Source organism: Melanotaenia boesemani, chromosome 19 (genome assembly GCF_017639745.1).
Source record: "Melanotaenia boesemani isolate fMelBoe1 chromosome 19, fMelBoe1.pri, whole genome shotgun sequence".
Lineage (NCBI taxonomy): Eukaryota > Metazoa > Chordata > Actinopteri > Atheriniformes > Melanotaeniidae > Melanotaenia > Melanotaenia boesemani.
In genome coordinates this window covers 16,346,150-16,365,066 of record NC_055700.1, presented here as the reverse complement: position 1 = coordinate 16,365,066, position 18,917 = coordinate 16,346,150, and the positions used below count along the sequence as shown (strand labels likewise).

The window sequence follows — 18,917 nt, the reverse complement described above, 5'->3', positions numbered from 1 at the left end:
CCTACAGATTTATATCTATTTTCTTTGTTAAAAGCATAATTTTGTGCAATGCAAATGACAAGAAGTAATTCTCTCATCTGTCATTAGTTTTTATTAAATCCAATAAAAAAAAACCACAAGAGTTTAGAATCTATTTTTCAGTATTGTTAATTTACTCAATATCTTTTACTTTAATGGCTAAAGGTGGAAAGTGGAGTTTGCATGTGCAGTGTAGGCTGATGGTGTTCATGTTGTTGTCCACTGCCCTTTTTCTGTTGCACTACTGGACATTGAAATGAGCAGTGCAATATTAAAAGGGCATTGGCTGATGAAACAGACCCCCACCCCTTTTTTTAAAAGCCTCACCTGCACATGAAGCTATGAAGGTGTCTTCATGTAAGAAAACTCCTCTAGCTCTTGGTTTGTTTTTTTGTTTGTTTGTTTTTTTGTGCTGTAAAGTTGCACCATTTTTCCTAACAGACATTTTTAGTCATTATCAACATCCTTCCTAAGTGTATCCCAGAAAAACAATAACATACTTTAAATTTCAGCTCAGTCTCAGAGATTTGTTCTTTTTCTTCTTTTCCAAAATCCAGAAAAACAACTCTGTTGCTTTTCTAGATGTAATTGGAGTTTGTCAGTGAATAATGGCCGTCCCCACGTCCACGTGCTGACACATGCTGAGGTCAGCTGCTTTGACAATGTTGCACTACTGTACCATCCATTCTAGCAGTGCAATAGTATTGTCATAGCATTTGGCCTCAGCTCGCACTAAACGGGTGCTAAAGGACTTATTTCAAATGACTCTGTGAGGAAGTGGAGCTGATGGCTGATAGCAGGTGGTGGCGCGAAGCAGAAGCCTCCTAAAACTGTTTACCCAGTCCTGTATTTACAGAGGAGAGTTCACACTCGCCTGTTGGCTGACAAACAAGCAAACTTTAAAGGGAAAAGTGATGTGGAGTAAGTTTTAGCTAAATTAAACGTTTTAAACTGAGAAAATCTGATGTTTTATGGCTGAAAAATCATCATTTGTTCACTTTTCTTTTAACTGCAGCTCAGGCAAAATCTATATATGTAAAGAATAAAAGGAAAAAATGTGGAAGAACAGAGTTGTGAACATATATTTCAGATCACTCCAATGCCACCTGACTGTTTTTTCATATGAAAGATTACCCTCTCTTTTTTCCTCTTTTTTTCTTTATCTTTTTGTTGTTTTGTCGTCAAACCAAACACTGACTCAGTATGTATTGATAAGAAGATGAAAAAGAAAAAGGAGCAGGAGGGGGGTGGAGGTTGATGTGTGGCTCTGAGCATCCTCTATGGTAGCAGGTCGACTGGGGGGAGGGGCAGTTTGCGAGGAATGCGGGGAGCAGGGCCCTCTCGGCCCCTTGCGTTTTGCCTTCCTCTTTCTTTTCTTTCTCTCTGCGTTGAGATTAGGTGTCACTGCTCCTGTGCATGCCTCGCGTTTGAACCCTCGAGCAACAGAGTGAAGAAGTTTGTTTGTTTTGATGACTGTCAGCAGACCTCTCTGGGTGGAAATGTTTAACCACAGTCCAGTTGCTGTTACAAGCTGCTGCAGAAGGACACACAAGTCATTATTAAAAACAGACAGGAAACATATTTGGGGGGCACAGATTGCCTCGCCGCCGTAAAAATGTTTCAGGTGAAAGAATGATAGCTGTGACTGTTTATTAAAGCTAGGATGTGAAGTCTCGTGTTTTTGTGGCTTTTTAAAGCAGTTTTGACATTTTGGACAAAGGAGCTCAGATGTAAAAGTGTATTTGTGTGACTGCACACAAAAGAGAAAGCAAAAAGAGACCTCAGCCACTTGACTGTGTGAAATTCTCCCTGAGTAAAGAACGTGACTTGTTTAGGCTTGCTTGCAATGCTTGCTGGGAAATCCTGGAATGTGTGGAATGGGGGACGGTGGTGCTTCTGCAGTTATCTGACTGCATAGAGCAGCAATGAAACCCAACATGTCAGCGTTGCTTTTTGAGCAGCTTTCACTGTGAATCAGAGAGATTAAACCACACAGAGGCATCTGTATTTAGTTAATTACAGAAACTCACAGAGCAAATCTTTTGTTTGATCCTTTTTTTTTCTTGTGTAATTGATGTCTGTGGTTCTACTGCTCATGAGTGGATGTGTTTTCTCTTGGGCTGCTATTATAATGAAATCACTATGAGATTGTTTCTTTAGGAAGAACAAGAAAAGCTCTAAAAACATGTCACCATCATATGTTTTTTTTTTTTATATATAAAAAACACATTATTATGCTATTTTCAGTTATTTATTCTTATCTGTTTATTCAACGTTTTAATGAAAGAAATGTTTTTTTCCCCCTCTGTCCCCTGCTTTGAATAAAGACAATAAATAAAAACATCAAATTTTTTCCATGTTTTCCGAGACAAAAACACATTTAGAAGAGAAAGCTTTATTTTTTTGCTTTGGTTGCAAAATCATGACATTTCCTCTACTTAATGTAGTTCTCTAAATCGTTAAAAACTTATAAAAAGGGTCTTTAGGGACATTTACATAAAAAAATATGAGGCTTTAAATGCACCACTTGTTCTAAAAAAATTATATCAAACAGTATTAATAAGTTTAGCCCTTTTAATATAAGCAAATTGTTATAAATGATACATAATTCATCTTTATTTAACATCATGACCATGTTCAAATACATTTATCAACTTCTCAACATCTAAAGCAGTTAGAATTTTATGTACAGTACAAAATAGTACAAAAAGTACTTAGAATAGAATTGGGCAAAATGTGTGTAAAGCATCAGTGTGTTTAGTGATTGATATAGTGGGAAAAGTTAAGTTGATTGAAGAAGTTCTAATTTATTATTTGTAATGTGTTGCATGAGCAGCTAAATTTTGGAGATGGATCAGGAGTTAAGTAGCAGGCATCTCTCACCTTGAAGCTAGACGTTATCAAGGTCCAGAGCTGCTTTCGTGGTGTTCTGCTCTTCTAAATTTCTGACTGAGCATCAAGTTTCTCTCTCTGAAATGTAACCTGCTGTTGCCTTTCATTTAAATTTGAGACTTTGGATTATTATGAGGTGCTCCAAACAAACAACAAAAAGGTGTCCCTCTTGGTTTTTGGGTACATCAGCATGAAAAACAGCTTCCTGTTCCTCTTCCACCTTACTAGGATTATTAGAGGTGTGATCAGGTGCTGTAACGGATACTTCTGCAGAGTAAGTGGGTGAAACTCTAAACAAAAGTACAGAGAAAGTGAAACTTTGATCCCTCTGCCTTGCAGCTCTTACATCATAGTACAGACTAGTGTATATTGTCTAATAAAGAAGAAAGATTTGCCACCAAAAGCCCATTTTCATTAGAAAAAAGACAATATCAAAACAAGTCTATGGAAACTGCATTGTTTGTATTATCTCTTGGCTCTTTCACCTTAGACAATTACAGGATTTTAAAGCACTATTTACCACACATGAAGCTGAAAGCAGTTCTTGTTTTCAGACTAAACATTACCAGAATTGCGATGACATTTAAAATCTTACATACCATAGTTTTCTGATGGCTTTAGCTTGCTCACTGAAATACTGACTGTCCTCACACAGATGGGAAGCAGTTTGCCTGGTCAACCTCATTGTTTAGCTCATCAGAGGCTTTAAAAGAAACAAAAAAAAACATCACTGCAGCAGAGCAGCAGTTTAATGCCATCCAAAGGACACGAGCTGCAGTGCAGAATCAACCAGTGAGTTTGACATAATCATTAACTGCCTTTTATTCACTGATACAGTGAATAAGTAATGAAGGATCAAATAAAAACATTGCTTTAAATAAAGTCTTCTTTGTTTCATTTGAACATGATATGAAACAAGATGCTGGAGATGTTGGCGAATGTGCAGCGCAAATATCCGTCAGGAGAGATGAAAGATGAGGATTTGTGTAGTTAGGAAAATGACACATGAAAAAATTAACAAAATGATGCAGCAAAAATAAATACAGGTGACCAGCGGACAATAGCGAAGGAAATCCTACGCTTTCAAAATAGCCCTGATATGGGGAATGAAATCATCTAGGAAATGTATGTTTACAAGGAAGAGGTGCTGATAAATAAAGGGGACCTGCTTCATGTTTCATTTGAAACATTAAAACAATGCAGCTGGCAGCTAAAAACATTAAATCTAAAAAAAACAAAAAGGAAAAAACCCTAACCCTCAACTGGTGCTATGTAGTCAATTTAATTTAAACATGAATCCTAATTTTTTATTTTTACTCAAGAATTTAAACTCACCACCAGATCTTATTGAAAAAATAGTTTTTAAGATCTGTGTTTTGTTCTAAACATTAGGCTAAAATTAAAATGATTTCGTTACATCATTCAGACTTCGTTCATTTGGCTCTGATGCAAAAACATATGAACAGTGAAATCACCATCATGTTTTTCTGCAGAGAAAAATGTGGCTAAAACAAAAAGCCATGTAACAAGTAGCACATCTGTGCAGGAACACAAGAGGAAAACTGTGATACCCTGAAAGAAGACTGGATCATTTCCTGTGAGGAAGGAAAAAAAACTCTTATACATAATCACAGATGAGCTCTGGCATCATCCAGAGAGGGGGGAGTGTGTGTGTGTTTGTGTGTTAGCTCTCATTAGAGCAGGAATGTGTGAACCACAGTGTGTACCACAGAATACAGATCCATGAGTGTCACTGTATGGATGTTTTGTACAAATACAACAGCTTATTACATCACTGCTTTTGTTGATGAATGAGAAACCTTCCTGGGGCTGCTCTTATTTACTTACACTGCTTCACAAAAAATGAGTTAATTATGAGTTAAACACAAACACATGTCAGTTTTGACTGATTTGACTTAAAATGAGAGACTGGGTTTGATGTTATATGGCAAAGACAGTGAATTCTTCTTGTAAGGATAAATGATTGTTTAGAAGAATAAAACCACAATGTGGCTGTAATGAATTGGAAAAAATCTTCAGCCTCAGAGGGATCAATACTTAGATTTGCTGCAGAGGTGATTAAGTGCCATCTAGTGGACAGATGATGTAATGCAGCAAGCAGAACTGTAGTGTGTAGGTTCAGTCAAGCTAACGAGTAGCTTTACCGACCACAAAAACACATCCACTAAACTGTAGTTAGCTAATATCTAAAGTTTTTCATATATATATACATATATATATATATATATATATATATATGAGGAAACATTAGATATTAGTTAACTACAGTTTAATGGATTTCCTTTCTTGATTGTACATTATTTTACTTTTTTATTTTCCTCAAAATAACTATCTAAACGTGAGAAGTGAGAAGGTCCAAGTTTTGCTCATTAAATCTTTCACAAAGTATAATAAACACTACAGCAACTTCTTTCTATAAAAGAAATGGCCCCAATACCTTTCTTCTGAAAGTCATAGAGACGATGAAATACCACATAAATCAGCACGCTGAGTTCACTGAAAATATTCAAACCAAATAGTAAGAAGAATTTATTACAATTATGTAAAAGAAGCAGCACAAACAATGCATAAATATAATTTCTTCTTAAAAACCATTACACAAACTTAAGGTTTAATGCACATTTGCACCACTAATAAACACTCCTATTTACAATAACCCTGAGCCTCCATGTTTTAATCGCACGTTATCAACATGTTTCATATTATAAACATCACATGGCATCATGATTTATGTCCAGCAAGAGGAAGAAGAAGTATAGTAAAGGGTCATGGCTGTTACAAGTCCCCTTTGTATGTGCACAGGTACAAAGAGTCCAAGATGTGAAGGAGGCACATAACAACGCCTCCTTATGCGGTCTCCATATCGCTCTTCAACGCGAGGAGATAAAAAAAAAATATATATATCTTCAACTCAGTAATGACAGAGCCAAGAGGAAATTTCCGTATTTTATCAACTAAAGCTGCAAACTGGTTCTGCTACCCGTGATAGCGTGGTTGTTCGTGTTCAGCTCCGATGAAGCAACTTCAGCAGAGTTCTGTGAAGCTGCCTCGTGGGGCATCTGGGAAAAGATGACCGCTATGAGTAAATTTCTGAAAAATGCACATATACACTCATATTTTCTGTGTGTGAAGGAGGGAGAGAGCACTGACCAGGACTGGTGGAGCCATGAAGAGGTAATTGAAGGGGTACTTCAGCAGGTTGATGCAGGTGGAGGAGTACAGATCCGCATAGCGTATCAGCTGGCTGGCAAACAGCGTCTGAGTAGAGCCACTGCGCAGGAGGCTGCCCATCTGACCGTAGGATATGTCCATCCTGAAGGTCAGCACCTGCAAACACACGCGAGCATCACAATGCTTGGCTAGAACAATGAAACGTCAAAGTGTTTGTTATTGTTGCGTTAGTTCTTATAATCTGTATCGTCCTAATATCACATGACTCTGTTTCTTACTGTAGCGATCTGAGCTGTAAGAAAACCCGCAAGGAAGCAGCAACTAGTTTTAAGTGGTGCCAAAATGTTTCTAATTGCATTGGATTAAGCTAAATCCGATCTAATAAATAAATAAATAAAACTCCAACACAAAGTGTTTCATCGCCCGTTTTCAGCAATATGTTGGTCTACTAGCTTTTAACTACATCAAACAATAAACATGTAAGAATTTTGATTTAATTCTTACCTTCATTCTCGTTTTAATGGCACTGATGTCAGGGCACTCTCGACTGCCGCTGTCCAGGTGCCTTTAAACAACAAATAAACTCAGCAATATAGAACGAAGTCACCACTTCAGGCACAAATCTCTCGACTAACTAACTGGTAATGCAATTATTTACATATTATAGTGATAATTTTAAAGCATAAATTTATTATACATAATGTTTGTTTTTATTCACTATTGTGTACTGTACTGCATCTGAATGTACAAGTACACAAAAAGTGCTTTTGCTCCCCCTGCTGACTAGAGGGAAACAACCTGTCTGACATAAATGTGAGGTTACACTTCCTACTCAAAGCATTTATGCAATAAAAGTATGAAAACAGCTTCAAATGTGATGATAAATAAAACATATGCATTTTTTTTGTGTGTGTTTTCATCCTAATCTTGACCCAGCTGCATCTATTTACCATATCTACTTGCTAAGAAGAGTTGTAAAACTGGTTTTGTTAATAGTAAGGATTAATAGAAACCACAAGGTAGGCCATTTGTTAAATTTGAATAGAGTGATAAACAAAAAGGGGTCATGTGAGAGCATCCAGCAGTGAGAGTGACGCTGCAATTTCTGCAGCTTTAAATATCCTCAATCAAACTTTACCTTATTTCTAAGAATGAATGTTCTGAGCATCAGTACATGTGTAAGATGGGTGTATCCACTGCAGCTCCCTGTAACTGTTGATGCGAGACAAATATACAGATGGATAGACTCACTTGTGGAGTTCAGCTAAGAAGACGTCAAGACGTTTTAGCTCCTCAAACAGGTCTGAAAATCCAAGAAAATCATAAAGCTGAAAACCATCCAGTGATGGTAAAACAATAAACAGAGACAGTAGTGATTGTTTTTGTTCTTACATCTCTTTTCCTCCCACACTTGCAGCTCCTTGGTGAGTTCTGGTACGACCAGAAAAGTCTTCCAGCCCTGTCGTTTCTTAGATTTGAGAATGTCTCCAAAGATGTGATCTCCAACATAGAGGATGTCCTTACCTTTGACACCCAACAGATCACAGACCACGTCGGAAGAGCCTGCAGATAGAGAATGAGCTCAACAAGGAAGGGCAGGTATAATATATCATATTATTAGATTAGATATGATATGATATATTAAATAAATGCACATCATATGTACATAAAATATATATTTGTCTATTCATTCAACAGATTATATATTTTTCGATCAATCTCTTGATCAAGAGCCAAAATGTATCTAATATTTGAAAGGCATTATCAGCTGTCTAGTAAAATACACTCATTCACAGATCCATGAATATTAAAAGAAGCACAGGAGGTTATAAGTAAGCCGCGTTAAAGCATGATGGGCTTATCTTAACGAAACAAATAATGTAAATGTAATGTAAATGTGATGAGCGGAGATGAGCTTTAGGGGAGATTAATCAATGCCTGGGGTGGGGGTTTAGAAATATGGTTCAAAATAATCTTTTTAGGGTCACTGAATCAGACGGAAGATGGCAGGTTTAATTTAAAAGAAGGGAATGAAAAACATAATGAGGAACAAATGATTTGCATTATTTAGGAGTGCAAATTTTTAGTCAGGCCAGCAAAGGACAAGATGATAAATGAAAATGTGAAATGTAGAAAGTGCAGCATGCTCAGGCTTTTATTAGTCTATCTTTCTGAAGAATGCCCATTTCTTTTAAGAGTCTGAATATAATCCCTTGTCTATAATACTAATTTACATTCCAAAAAGTTAAAATTCTGTAAGAGCAAAGACTTTTAAATGTCCTTAAAAAGTACATTTTTCTTCCTGTCTGGAAACCAGCCAGTGTCTAGAATAGTGACTGAAAATTGGATATGTATTCACTGTGAAGTTAAACCTGCATTAAGTTAAACATTATCCCTCCCACTCAGTGTTAGAACAACCAACCTGTTTAACACCACATTTTCCAAACTCTGCACAGCCACTTCACAGGCCAAATCTATCATTTAATCACAGTTCATCTGAATCTGCTCCCTAGTCTCTAAAATCCTCATTCTGTGTTTATTAATTTACTAAATAACCTCTGACAGTTTCGGCTCACCTCCAGAGTAAACTGTTCCATGCTGCAAGTCGCCGGTGTAAGTCCCAATGCGCAGTTTTCCTGTGTTCTGCATCCAAAATGCAACAAGACATTATTTTTAAAAATCTTCTTGATGCTCTATATAAAGTGAAATCTGCACCAGGACACTTTTTTATACATACGGTGTCTACTTGTCTCAGCACAGTCCCATCTCCAAAGAACTGTGGCTTCTTTGTGTCCACAACAATAAGGTCAAAGTAGGAGCGCCAAGGTTTTTTTGGGACTCCAGGCTGAAATGGAAAAATAATGTCAAATTTAAATGAATAAATAAAATAGGCATATTCTACTGATTCTTACTGCAGCTAAAACTGCCTTACCTTAGTATTACTTTCAAGCAGGAATGTCATGATGGCCTTAGAGAAGAAAAGGAAGAGCATTTTAGAATAAGTGGGAAAGTAATAATGTCATTCTCCACGTTTCTCTTGTTTTGGTGTAGGTTTGAAACCCTGCACTCACCTCAGTGTAGGTGTAGTCACTGTTAGTGGCGAGGAAGACCTTGGCTACCTCTTTAATTCGCATCAGGAGCACTGCAATGTTAGGCTGCAGAGAAAACATTTGTCTTCAGTAATTCAGCCACTCAGAGAACAAAATGTAACTTAACGCTCAGTTTACTCACATCTCTGATGACATATTTCTCCAAATTCTTGATAGTTCGATCTTTTAGGATTCCCTAGAAAACATTCATTAAAGCCTTTGATATTTACTGCACATTATGAGACAAGAGGCCAAACATCTTGTAAGATGCAGCATTATTATGCTTAATAGCTCACTGTATCATGAATGTGGTCCATTGCATCTCGGACATCCTGGAACATGCTTCTGTAGGACATCAACAAGTCACCGTGCTGGAAACCTTTCAGGAGGCTGGAAGAGGTGGGACATTGTTTACATTTTTAAGTTGTTGAGGGCTTGTGGAGGTAAAATGGGCAGAAACAGCCAGTCAAATGTTATGTTTGGAAGTAACAAAATGTGACTTACTTTGTGTATCTGGTGCATCTGGTGAAGAAGTCTACCAGGCAGGCGTAGAGATAAGTCTCTGTAACATATAAAAACAATTTATATGACATTGTTTTAAAATTTGGATTTTAATTTGGGAAAGGTACAGATAAATAATGTGATTTCCACATTTAAACTGACTCCCATTTTATGAACCATAAAGTTATAATTAAGAAAAAGGGCTGTCTTTTGTACCTGAAAGATTGAAGAGAGTGTTAAGAATGTAAAAACGTTCTGTGTCATCTCTTTGGATGAACTTATTGGGGTAGTATTTCTCAACATCTTCCCTGTGGGACCAAAAAGCAGAAAATGGTCAATATCACCAAATCAAAACACACAAATTCCCTTGAATTTGGCAAAACTGTTAACTGTAAACTTTACCCTTTGAAGAAGCGGAAGCCATGACTGCAGACTAAAATATTGCCATTAGAATCCACTTTCAGGAGGTTTCCGTATTTGGTGTCAACCACTAAACCCCTGTGAAGATGAAAATTAAAACAAGATTAATAATTAAAACAGCATATTAGACCACCTGATCAATTTTTCTTTCCTGACATTCAAGAATCAACACAGAGACAAACTTCAAACTAACCGAGTGGGGAAGCTGGGGTCGTATGAGTAACGTAGAAGCTCATGAGGGTATCCAATAGACACCATTCTGTCTCTGATCAGCTCAAAGCCCAGGCTCTCATAGTCAGGAGACTTATATGCTGCAGGTGAAAATGCAAACACAGCAAAATCAGCAGAACGCAACCAGGTTTAGACTTTATAAAGAAGAATTTCATGCACTCAGACTGCAGATTTACAGATATGACTAGCTGCCTCTTCAGGATGATGCAAAAGTCATCTTTTTGCTTTACTTACCTGCCAGCGTATAGTCCATGTCAAAGCCATAGCATTGGATGTTTTCAAGTGTAAGGCTTCTGTTGACAAACACCCGGCTTGCAATGAAACACAAAGACACAATTATTAAGAGAATGGCACTTGTTCAGGTCAGTGGTTATCAGCTTGTAAACATCAGTTCTACCCTGAGCTGTTTTTAAGTGGACCTAAAGGGCAGAAGTCATTAAAAAGTTATGGGATCATATTCTTATTTATTTATTTATTTATTTATTTTGGCACACTTGCAGTTGTTTTTTTGCCCATTTTTCATATCAGTATAGTTCTAGTTTAGCTCTTGCAGCCCTTCAGTGGGAGGGGGGCTGGGTGGAGGCAAGTGATGTTATCAATATCCTTTCATCAGCACTGTTTCAAAAGGCTGCTAATTACCCAACATGATGTATTTTTAACTGATAGTTGTGTTAAAACTGTAAATTGATTCCTGTAAAAACAGCCTGACAGAGAAGAACGGAGACCCCATGTGAGTTATGTGAAGGCTGGATGGTTTATCCCCAACCTTCCCCAACAGGCAATAGGTGCTCTATAGGGTTGCTGTAAATAATTTACCTGCAAGCTTCTGTTTTGTGAATTTCTCCTGAGATCAATCCAGTATATTAAAACTGGCAGAGAAGGAGTGTTTCTGCCGCAAGAGCACTTATACAGTGGTGTGTGTGTGTGTGTGTGTGTGTGTGTGTGTGTGTGTGTGTGTGCGCGCGCGCGCGCGTAGGTGGGGGGTGGGGGCAACTCAAGTATCTGCTGATTCAATTATTTAGTGTAAGGCTGGAAAGTTTAGACAAGAGGAGCATTTCAGAAAGTAATCTGATTTGTGGAAAAAAAATGGAGGTTATTTTATATATATTTTATATAGGGTAGTCTGAATTATAATAAGGATTCCTGTATGATAATTATAAAAATGCATAAATGATGCAGGAATAAGTTGTTTCCCGACCTCTAGTGGGGCCAATGAGGCACAGAAACTATAAAATAAACAACTCACTTGTCTTCAAAGTCTGCCAGCATCTTCGCCTCTCGGTGGGAGAAGTTGGGGAGTATGTCCATCTCGTCCTCAGAGAAGACCTATTGATGTCCAGCTCTTGTGACCAACTGTTCTATGGTGATCGAAAACATTGGATAGGTCTTTAAATGAGCTAATTTCACCCAAGTTTTGTGGGCGTGGTTTCTCTTCTCTTGACGCACGCAGCTGGCTGTGCGCAGTTGTGCTTGGCAGCGCGCCTCGCTTTTGCCATTTGACACGCAGTGGTCGTGCAGACTTTTAGCTTCCAGGGTGTAGATTGCGTTATCAGGGGCGCACATATGTGCCGAGGCCGCGTGTGTGCGTAAATTGGTGGGAGTTCCCCGATATTTGTCAGACTGTCACCCAACACTTAAACTTGTTTCAAAGCAAAACAGTTCAGATATTTTGATTTGTGATTCCTTTCAGCTTTAATTTGATTAAAACCTCCAACAAGTACCACGGTTAAACAAAAAACTCAAGATAAGAAACATATTTTAAATTTAAAGTAAAAGAGTCTGTGTGCACACTCGTGTCTCCTTAGCTTGTAACCACAAGCTACAAAAACAGCAGGTTTAATGTTCCTATAGGTGTTTCATATTTGGTATTGTAGTCCTTATGTATTCGTTTTCTACCTTTATTCCTTTTTCATGATTTTTTTGGCTTTAAAATGTGTATTTTAAGGACATTTTATTAAATGAAAATCAATCAAATGAATTTTAAATCTTTAGTCTTGTTCTTGTACACCGTTATCAGAGAAAGGTGAGCGTTTCTGTTAAGACATCTAACATTAACTTATGAACCATTCATAAAAAAAAGACCTGGTAAGAAAAAAAGCCTAGCTTAAATATTATCTTAACAGTTTTTGTTAGCAGCCAGACAGAAAAATGAATAAATAAGTAAAAACATATACCATGACATTTTTGCACCAACAAGGTGATTTTCAACCAACTGTTGGCCAGAAATATGGCACAGCTTGGCACACCTTGCTGTCCTCGTAAGTTGTTGCTAACCAAAAAAGGTGAAGAAACTGGACAAATGAAGGATTAAAGAAAAGATGCATTTTAAATCAAAATACTGAAGCCTCATCAGAAATAGTCTATATGGAAGGTGGTTGTAAAGAAGACAGGGAGAAATGGTTGATGTTTGCCAAACGTCACAAGGACTGGGCTGAAAATTAGGGATCTTATATAGTGATTAATCCTTCTCAGAGCCCAGATATCAACATTAATGAAGTGGTGTGGGGGTCATCTTGACAGAAAATGGAGCAAAAGGCTGCCAACATCTAAAGAAGTTGTTTAAGAAAATGTCCTTCAAGAAGCCTGGAGACCTCCTAAGACAGATGAAAGAAATGATAAGAAATCTTGTCTAACAGAGTTCAGACTGTACTAGAAACATGTTGCTCATACCAAATATGAACTTTTAAGCTAATTTGTATTTCATATTTTTGCCTTACTTGCTGCATTTATGTTTAAACATCCTTCAATAAATAACTGTATCTTTTCCTGTTTTCCTCACAACATATAAAAAAGGAGAGGTGGCTCAAAACTCGTAGACATATAGACACTGTGTGAATTTATGATATTTTTCCTTCTGTGTGACCTTTTGTTTGGTCAATTCAAATGGGCTAGTACTAGTACTAGTAGTAGCATGATACATAAAAATATGACATAAATCGTGCTATATAAAAGTTTCACATAAGCATGAAAACCTATGCTAGCTCATCAGTATGTCAGCCGGTCAAGGAACCAACGCTGCTGTCAATCCTGGTTTTGTTGGAGCTTTTATAAATATGGTGTGTAATATGTCTATTATCACATATCTGGACAGTGTCCAGATAAGCATCAGGATACTGTCCTGATGCCTATCTGTTTAGCCTCAAAGATCTGTATGTTTTTATCTAAATTAAAAAAGATTTATCTGATGAGTAGGCTCATGTTAACTTTAGGTCATTTTTAAAGATTGTAATTCAACTCCAACAAAAAATAGTAACCCATTAACACAAGTCCAGACTTTTTTATTAATGTCATGGATAAGCATTGTATTTACAGATGGTCCATGGTGTTTCCAAAAAACGTTAAATCATTTCTTATATTATTAAATGAAAATTACATAAAAAATACTTTACTTAGCCTTAGAGGGAACATGTGAAATTGTGGTATGCAGTAAATCCAGTAAATTGCAAGTTTATGCAAAAGTAGTTTTAGGAAGAGTTTAAGAAGCTTTGGAATTACCAGGAATTCTCCGTTAACTCTTAAATAAGGATTTGACCTTCAACTCAGTCAAGATAAAGACAGAAACTACCTGACCAAACATATAGCTAAACAATGGATGCTCCTTTTATATCTTAACCACTCATATAGTCAAAGCTGGATGAAGAATAAAGATAAAGATCAGTAAAGGGTTCACTCCAATTACAATTTAGTCTCGTTTGTTTTGATTCTACAAAGTTCTCCCTCAGTGGGATTGTTCTGCTTTGATGCTCCACCTTTGCAGTGCATCTTCTCAAATTCTGCCGCAATCTCCAGTGCCGTCCGATTTTTGGTCTCAGGCATGTTAAATCTCACATGCGCCCCACAGATGAGGCAGAAGAACAGAAATAAAAGGAAGCAAAAATTATCCAGTTTCTCCTGAAAATGACACATTAGTGAGTCAGTGAGTGACAGGATTTTGTTTCATTAAATTTTGTCTGTCATCTAGCCTGTTGTGAAAATGAGCTCTATTTCCCCAAGACATTGTGGTGCTCACCACTAAGATGGGGAAAAGCATCCCCAGCACAAACAGGCCCGTCCAGTTGATGGTGCCTCCGAGTGTGTATCCTGCTGATTTGAATGACTGAGTTAAAATTTCCCCTGGAAGAGCAACTGTTGTTGCAGCTAGAGTGAAGAACAAAGGATGGGCACATAAGTCAGCAAGATATGATTTTTCGTTACATCTCAGTCTTGATAAGCTAAGATCTCATGACATGAACATACCTGGTCCGCTTGCAAAAAAGAAAATGAAGATGAAAATGAGGACCATGCTGCAGTACGGCATCCAAGAAACATGATGCTGAGGAGAGTAAAATGATTTACCTTGTTCATAGACCTATAGAAATATGCATCAGACAGTGGCAGGTTTATGGTGACTCACTTGCAGGTATAAAGTGATGGTGAGGAGAATCAAAATTGCAGACATCCCCATGTACCCTCTGAACATCAGGACCTTTTTACCTGTGCTCTCTATAATGATGAACTGCAACATCAAAGCACATTTCTTTTGCCACTGTAACATCCAGCTGTAAATGCAAAGAATTAAACAACCACATGGGGGCCCTCTCATCACACATGAGCACATGTGGACAGCCATTACTACTGGCTTTAAACAGAAGCAGAACAATCTTAGAGCATGGAAGCAGAGAAGCTTTTCCCATGTTCTATTTATAAAACTACACAATTAAATGCAGCATCAAATAAACTTTAATATTATGATATTTAAAGGATGCTTGCCTGACACTAAATGAAGTTTAAATATGTAAATTGATCATGTTTGGGCATGAATTGGACTTACACTGGCTACAGAGATGGACAGTTCGCACAGGCCTGTTCCCAAAGCGGCATAAGCTAACTTGTTTTCAGGAATTCCAGCTGCACGGAGCACATCAAAAGAATAGAAGTACACCTGGAAAAAATCATTTAAATATAGGAAATTTAAATGTAGCAAATAAAATATGATTTATGCATTTTTAAAGGTTTGGTTTAAGTCAGTGATCACCATTTTTGCTTAACACACAACAAAAAAAGGCAGTCCATACAGAGGAAGTTACTGTACCCCAACTGGAGTTAGGACGTTTCAGATCCTCTACAAAAAAGGCTTTTAGTGTGTGAAAAATAACTCACAGCATTGATGCCACAGAGCTGCAGTGCAGTAAAGGTAACAATGATAGTGAGGAGCTGCCAAATAACTGTTCGGTTCTGAATCAGCTCCAACACTGAGTGGTTGGGGATGCTCTGCAAGGCAGCTTTCTCCTCCAGCATCTCCTCAACCTCATTGCTGTAGTCCACATCACCCCTTAACCTCTTCAAAGCTAAAGTAGAACAAGGAGGCAGGGAGTTTAGGTGATCATGATGTTGTGAATCACACAACAAGGTTAAAGCTAAATGTGGAAAGGATCCTCTGAGGCTGAAAAATGCATTCTCATACCTTTGTCAGAGGCTTGGTGATCTCCTCTGACCAACAACAGGAAGCTGGGAGACTCTGGCAGGAAGGGAAGGATGAGGAGCTGGAACAGCGCAGTGAAACCATTGAAACCAAGCAACCAGGGCCACTCCTTCTCTGTCCCAAGTAACTCACTGCAACAACAAAATCTACACTGAGATCAGGTTAATGCAGTTACCACAGTCGCCAAACACAGTCTGGTCCTGTGGTCTCGTTTGAAGGGACACAAACTGAAAAGTCATGACAGTAGATAACTTTTTGATGGATAAGCAATCAATCAATTATGACAACATCATTACAGAGATTAAAATAACAGTCAAATCTCTTACAATAGACAGATTTAATGAGCAAAGCCATTCACTTCTTTTGTGCCGCATGTGTCACATGGTTTCATCCACTGACACACCCCTTTAGCAGCAGGTAATCAGTCTATTTATTCTGATGGGAACATGAACACAGATTCTTCTCAATGTTGTCCCTCCACAGTCTCTGAGGAAAATATTGGACCTAACGAAACAAAAAGCTAAATATATGACCCAGATGTAACTCGGAAACATTTAGTTTTATATCTCTATCATTTGTTTACTCATTGGTATAGTCATGCACTAAATGTACTTTTATCTATCCTTATAACTATTATAAACTTTGACTGTGCTTCTTTAGTGAGAAGCCTGCAGCTTTCTCTCTTTAATGCATCTTGAAGGGCATCATCTTGTTAGTGTAGAGAGTTTTTGATCCAAACATACAGGAAGATGAAAACATATTTTGACATGAGCATGGGATGGTTATGGTACCCATGATACCCACATACAGAGAAAAAACCATAGCATTTGCTTTGGTTGTGTCATTTAAACTTGAGACACCAAACCTGCTGATATTTACTTGATTCCACTCAGTACAAGGACAACTAATTCACCTGATTCCCAGCAGCTGACCGATGAACTTCCCCAAAGAGACGAAGGTGGCAACGGTCACTCCTACCATCCCTCTCAGCCTCTTAGGAGCACATTCCGTTAGATACATTGTGTGAGCCGAAATGCCAATTCCTGAAGAAGTACACAAGGTAATCAAACCTTCGGTTGTGAGAAATGAATATTAAAAGAGAAATTCATACACCAGTATAAATAGTGTCTTAATGCCTATAAATTAGAAAGGGAAAAATATATATATAAAGGATCTACCTGAATTGATGCCGTAGAGAAATCGTCCCGTCATTATCATCTCAAAAGACATGACTCTTTTGCTCAAAAGCATCAAAACAGCTCCAAATATAGCCACAAAGTTGTTTATCAAAAGGCATTTCTTTCTGAAGAAAAGAGAAAGCAGAGAGCATCTAATTCTGTATTTCTGAACGTGCTATATTAATAGACAGACGGCGTGACTTTGATGCTTATGTGCACCAACCTGCCCAATGTTGAGGTCAGTGAACCAGCCAATAGTGAACCCAGTAATCCCCCGATGCAGAAAATGGACACAGTGAAGGACCAGATAAGAGAGACCTGCCACTGTTCCAAGAAGACGCCATATCTTTGCACACAGGTTTTGTTCACCAGATCTTTTATAAACTGCAACAAATACATGTACAAAGATGTGTTCCGTGTTTTATTCCAGCAAGGTATCGTACACAGTATTGATGCAAATGGTATCGATCTGAGCTTTTCTTAATCTACTCACGGCAGAAGGGGATGTCATGACAGACACACTGTATCCATATTGAAACGTCCCACCGATACCACAGACAAAAATGGCTACAATTACAACAGGACAGTCTAGCTGCAGACATTCACACAAACATGTGGATTGTTACAATCATTTTAACTCAGTTACTTTTACATCACCACATATTCCAAAGATTTTATCTGTAATTGTGTGTGTAGCTACACCTTCTGCAGTAATATTTAACACAAATAAAAAGAAAATTAAATTGGATCTAATATTACTCACCAGGAGAGTTAAGTGTTGTGGCATAGCTGAAGTCTCTCGTCATATGAGATGTTTCATACACATTTAACAGAGGCCAGAAATGATTAACTTTGTTATCACAAGAAGCAGAAAAGAAGCCACTGCATTAAGAAAAAGTTTGTGTGCAGGAGGGTGAGCTTGTGTGTATGAGTAACCAAAGTTTGTGCAGATGAGGGATTTTGGCCAAGGATGAAGAAAATCTGCTATAGGAAGTTATTTATTGTCCCACAATCTTTCAAAATGTGAGAAACTTGGACTAATTAACAGAGAGACGTGAATATGAACTTTGTCTGAAATCTTCAACCATTCAGTTAGGATTTTTCTTTGAATTAAGTCTGTTGGATATATGAAAACATTTCAGATTTCAAGAATTAGACTTAGACTTTAGACAAGAATTAGACTTTATACACACACACACACACACACACACACACACACACACACACACGCACACACACACACACACACACACACACACACACACACACACACACACACACACACACACACACACACACACATATATAATGTCCTTGCTGTGTCTTGCACTGTTGTGAATGAATGAATGAATGAATTTATTGTCATTGCAACAGGTGCAACGAAATTTTTTCCAATACAAACCCGTTCAAGAGTAGACAACAACAGCATATAGAACAAACAGGATCAGGCAGACTGAGGAAGCAGCCGCTGTGCAGTGAGCCATTTTCACAGATGGAAAAGATAACATGAGGGAGAGTAACGGGATGAGGCTAGAAAAAAGGATTCTCTACACTGGGCCTGACAGGTAGAGATCCAAAAAACAACACACCTCGGTAAATGAAAGCACATAATTCAGACATTCACAACATAAGAAACACATGGTGAGGGGGAGAGGGGTCTCCCAACGCAACTAAGTATGGACGCAGCTGAACTCAAGCGCATCCAATCAACCTGCCACCCGGGAGTGGAGGGAGTGGGGGGAGGGTCCAACCAAGGCAGTGAAATCATGGGGGAGGTGTGTCTGTAGTGGTGTACATGAGTGTGCTTGCTTGTGTGTGTGCATGTGTGCTTAGTAAGTATAAGTAAGTGAGCCTGTGAACTTTTTCCCAGTTCCTTTTTCCAGTCTCTGCCCCAGATGATAGTGGAGCGACCTTGGGAGCTGATCCAGGAAAGGT

The 18,917-nt window shown here is 38.0% G+C and overlaps 2 protein-coding genes across 2 annotated transcripts; both read right to left on the bottom strand.

Annotated features, from left to right (window-relative positions):
* Positions 1-5,432: 5,432 nt before the first annotated feature.
* nt5c2l1 (5'-nucleotidase, cytosolic II, like 1) lies at positions 5,433-11,736 on the bottom strand. The gene is made up of 17 exons (XM_041970641.1): positions 11,590-11,736; positions 10,578-10,654; positions 10,306-10,423; positions 10,095-10,190; positions 9,909-10,000; positions 9,696-9,753; positions 9,488-9,581; positions 9,334-9,387; positions 9,174-9,257; positions 9,035-9,070; positions 8,840-8,947; positions 8,679-8,745; positions 7,495-7,665; positions 7,354-7,405; positions 6,607-6,667; positions 6,082-6,258; positions 5,433-5,990 (listed from the first exon to the last, which is right to left on the bottom strand). Exons 1-17 carry the CDS (start codon positions 11,649-11,651, stop codon positions 5,886-5,888), a joined length of 1,512 nt encoding a protein of 503 aa, XP_041826575.1. The 5' UTR covers positions 11,652-11,736; the 3' UTR covers positions 5,433-5,885.
* A 2,040-nt stretch (positions 11,737-13,776) lies between these two features.
* On the bottom strand, positions 13,777-17,771 carry slc2a11l (solute carrier family 2 member 11, like). Its single transcript, XM_041970591.1, has 12 exons — positions 17,746-17,771; positions 17,476-17,574; positions 17,206-17,366; positions 16,983-17,107; positions 16,718-16,847; positions 15,787-15,935; positions 15,483-15,670; positions 15,154-15,264; positions 14,737-14,838; positions 14,580-14,655; positions 14,353-14,480; positions 13,777-14,234 (listed from the first exon to the last, which is right to left on the bottom strand). Exons 1-12 carry the CDS (start codon positions 17,767-17,769, stop codon positions 14,019-14,021), a joined length of 1,509 nt encoding a protein of 502 aa, XP_041826525.1. The 5' UTR covers positions 17,770-17,771; the 3' UTR covers positions 13,777-14,018.
* Between the last annotated feature and the right edge of the window lie 1,146 nt (positions 17,772-18,917).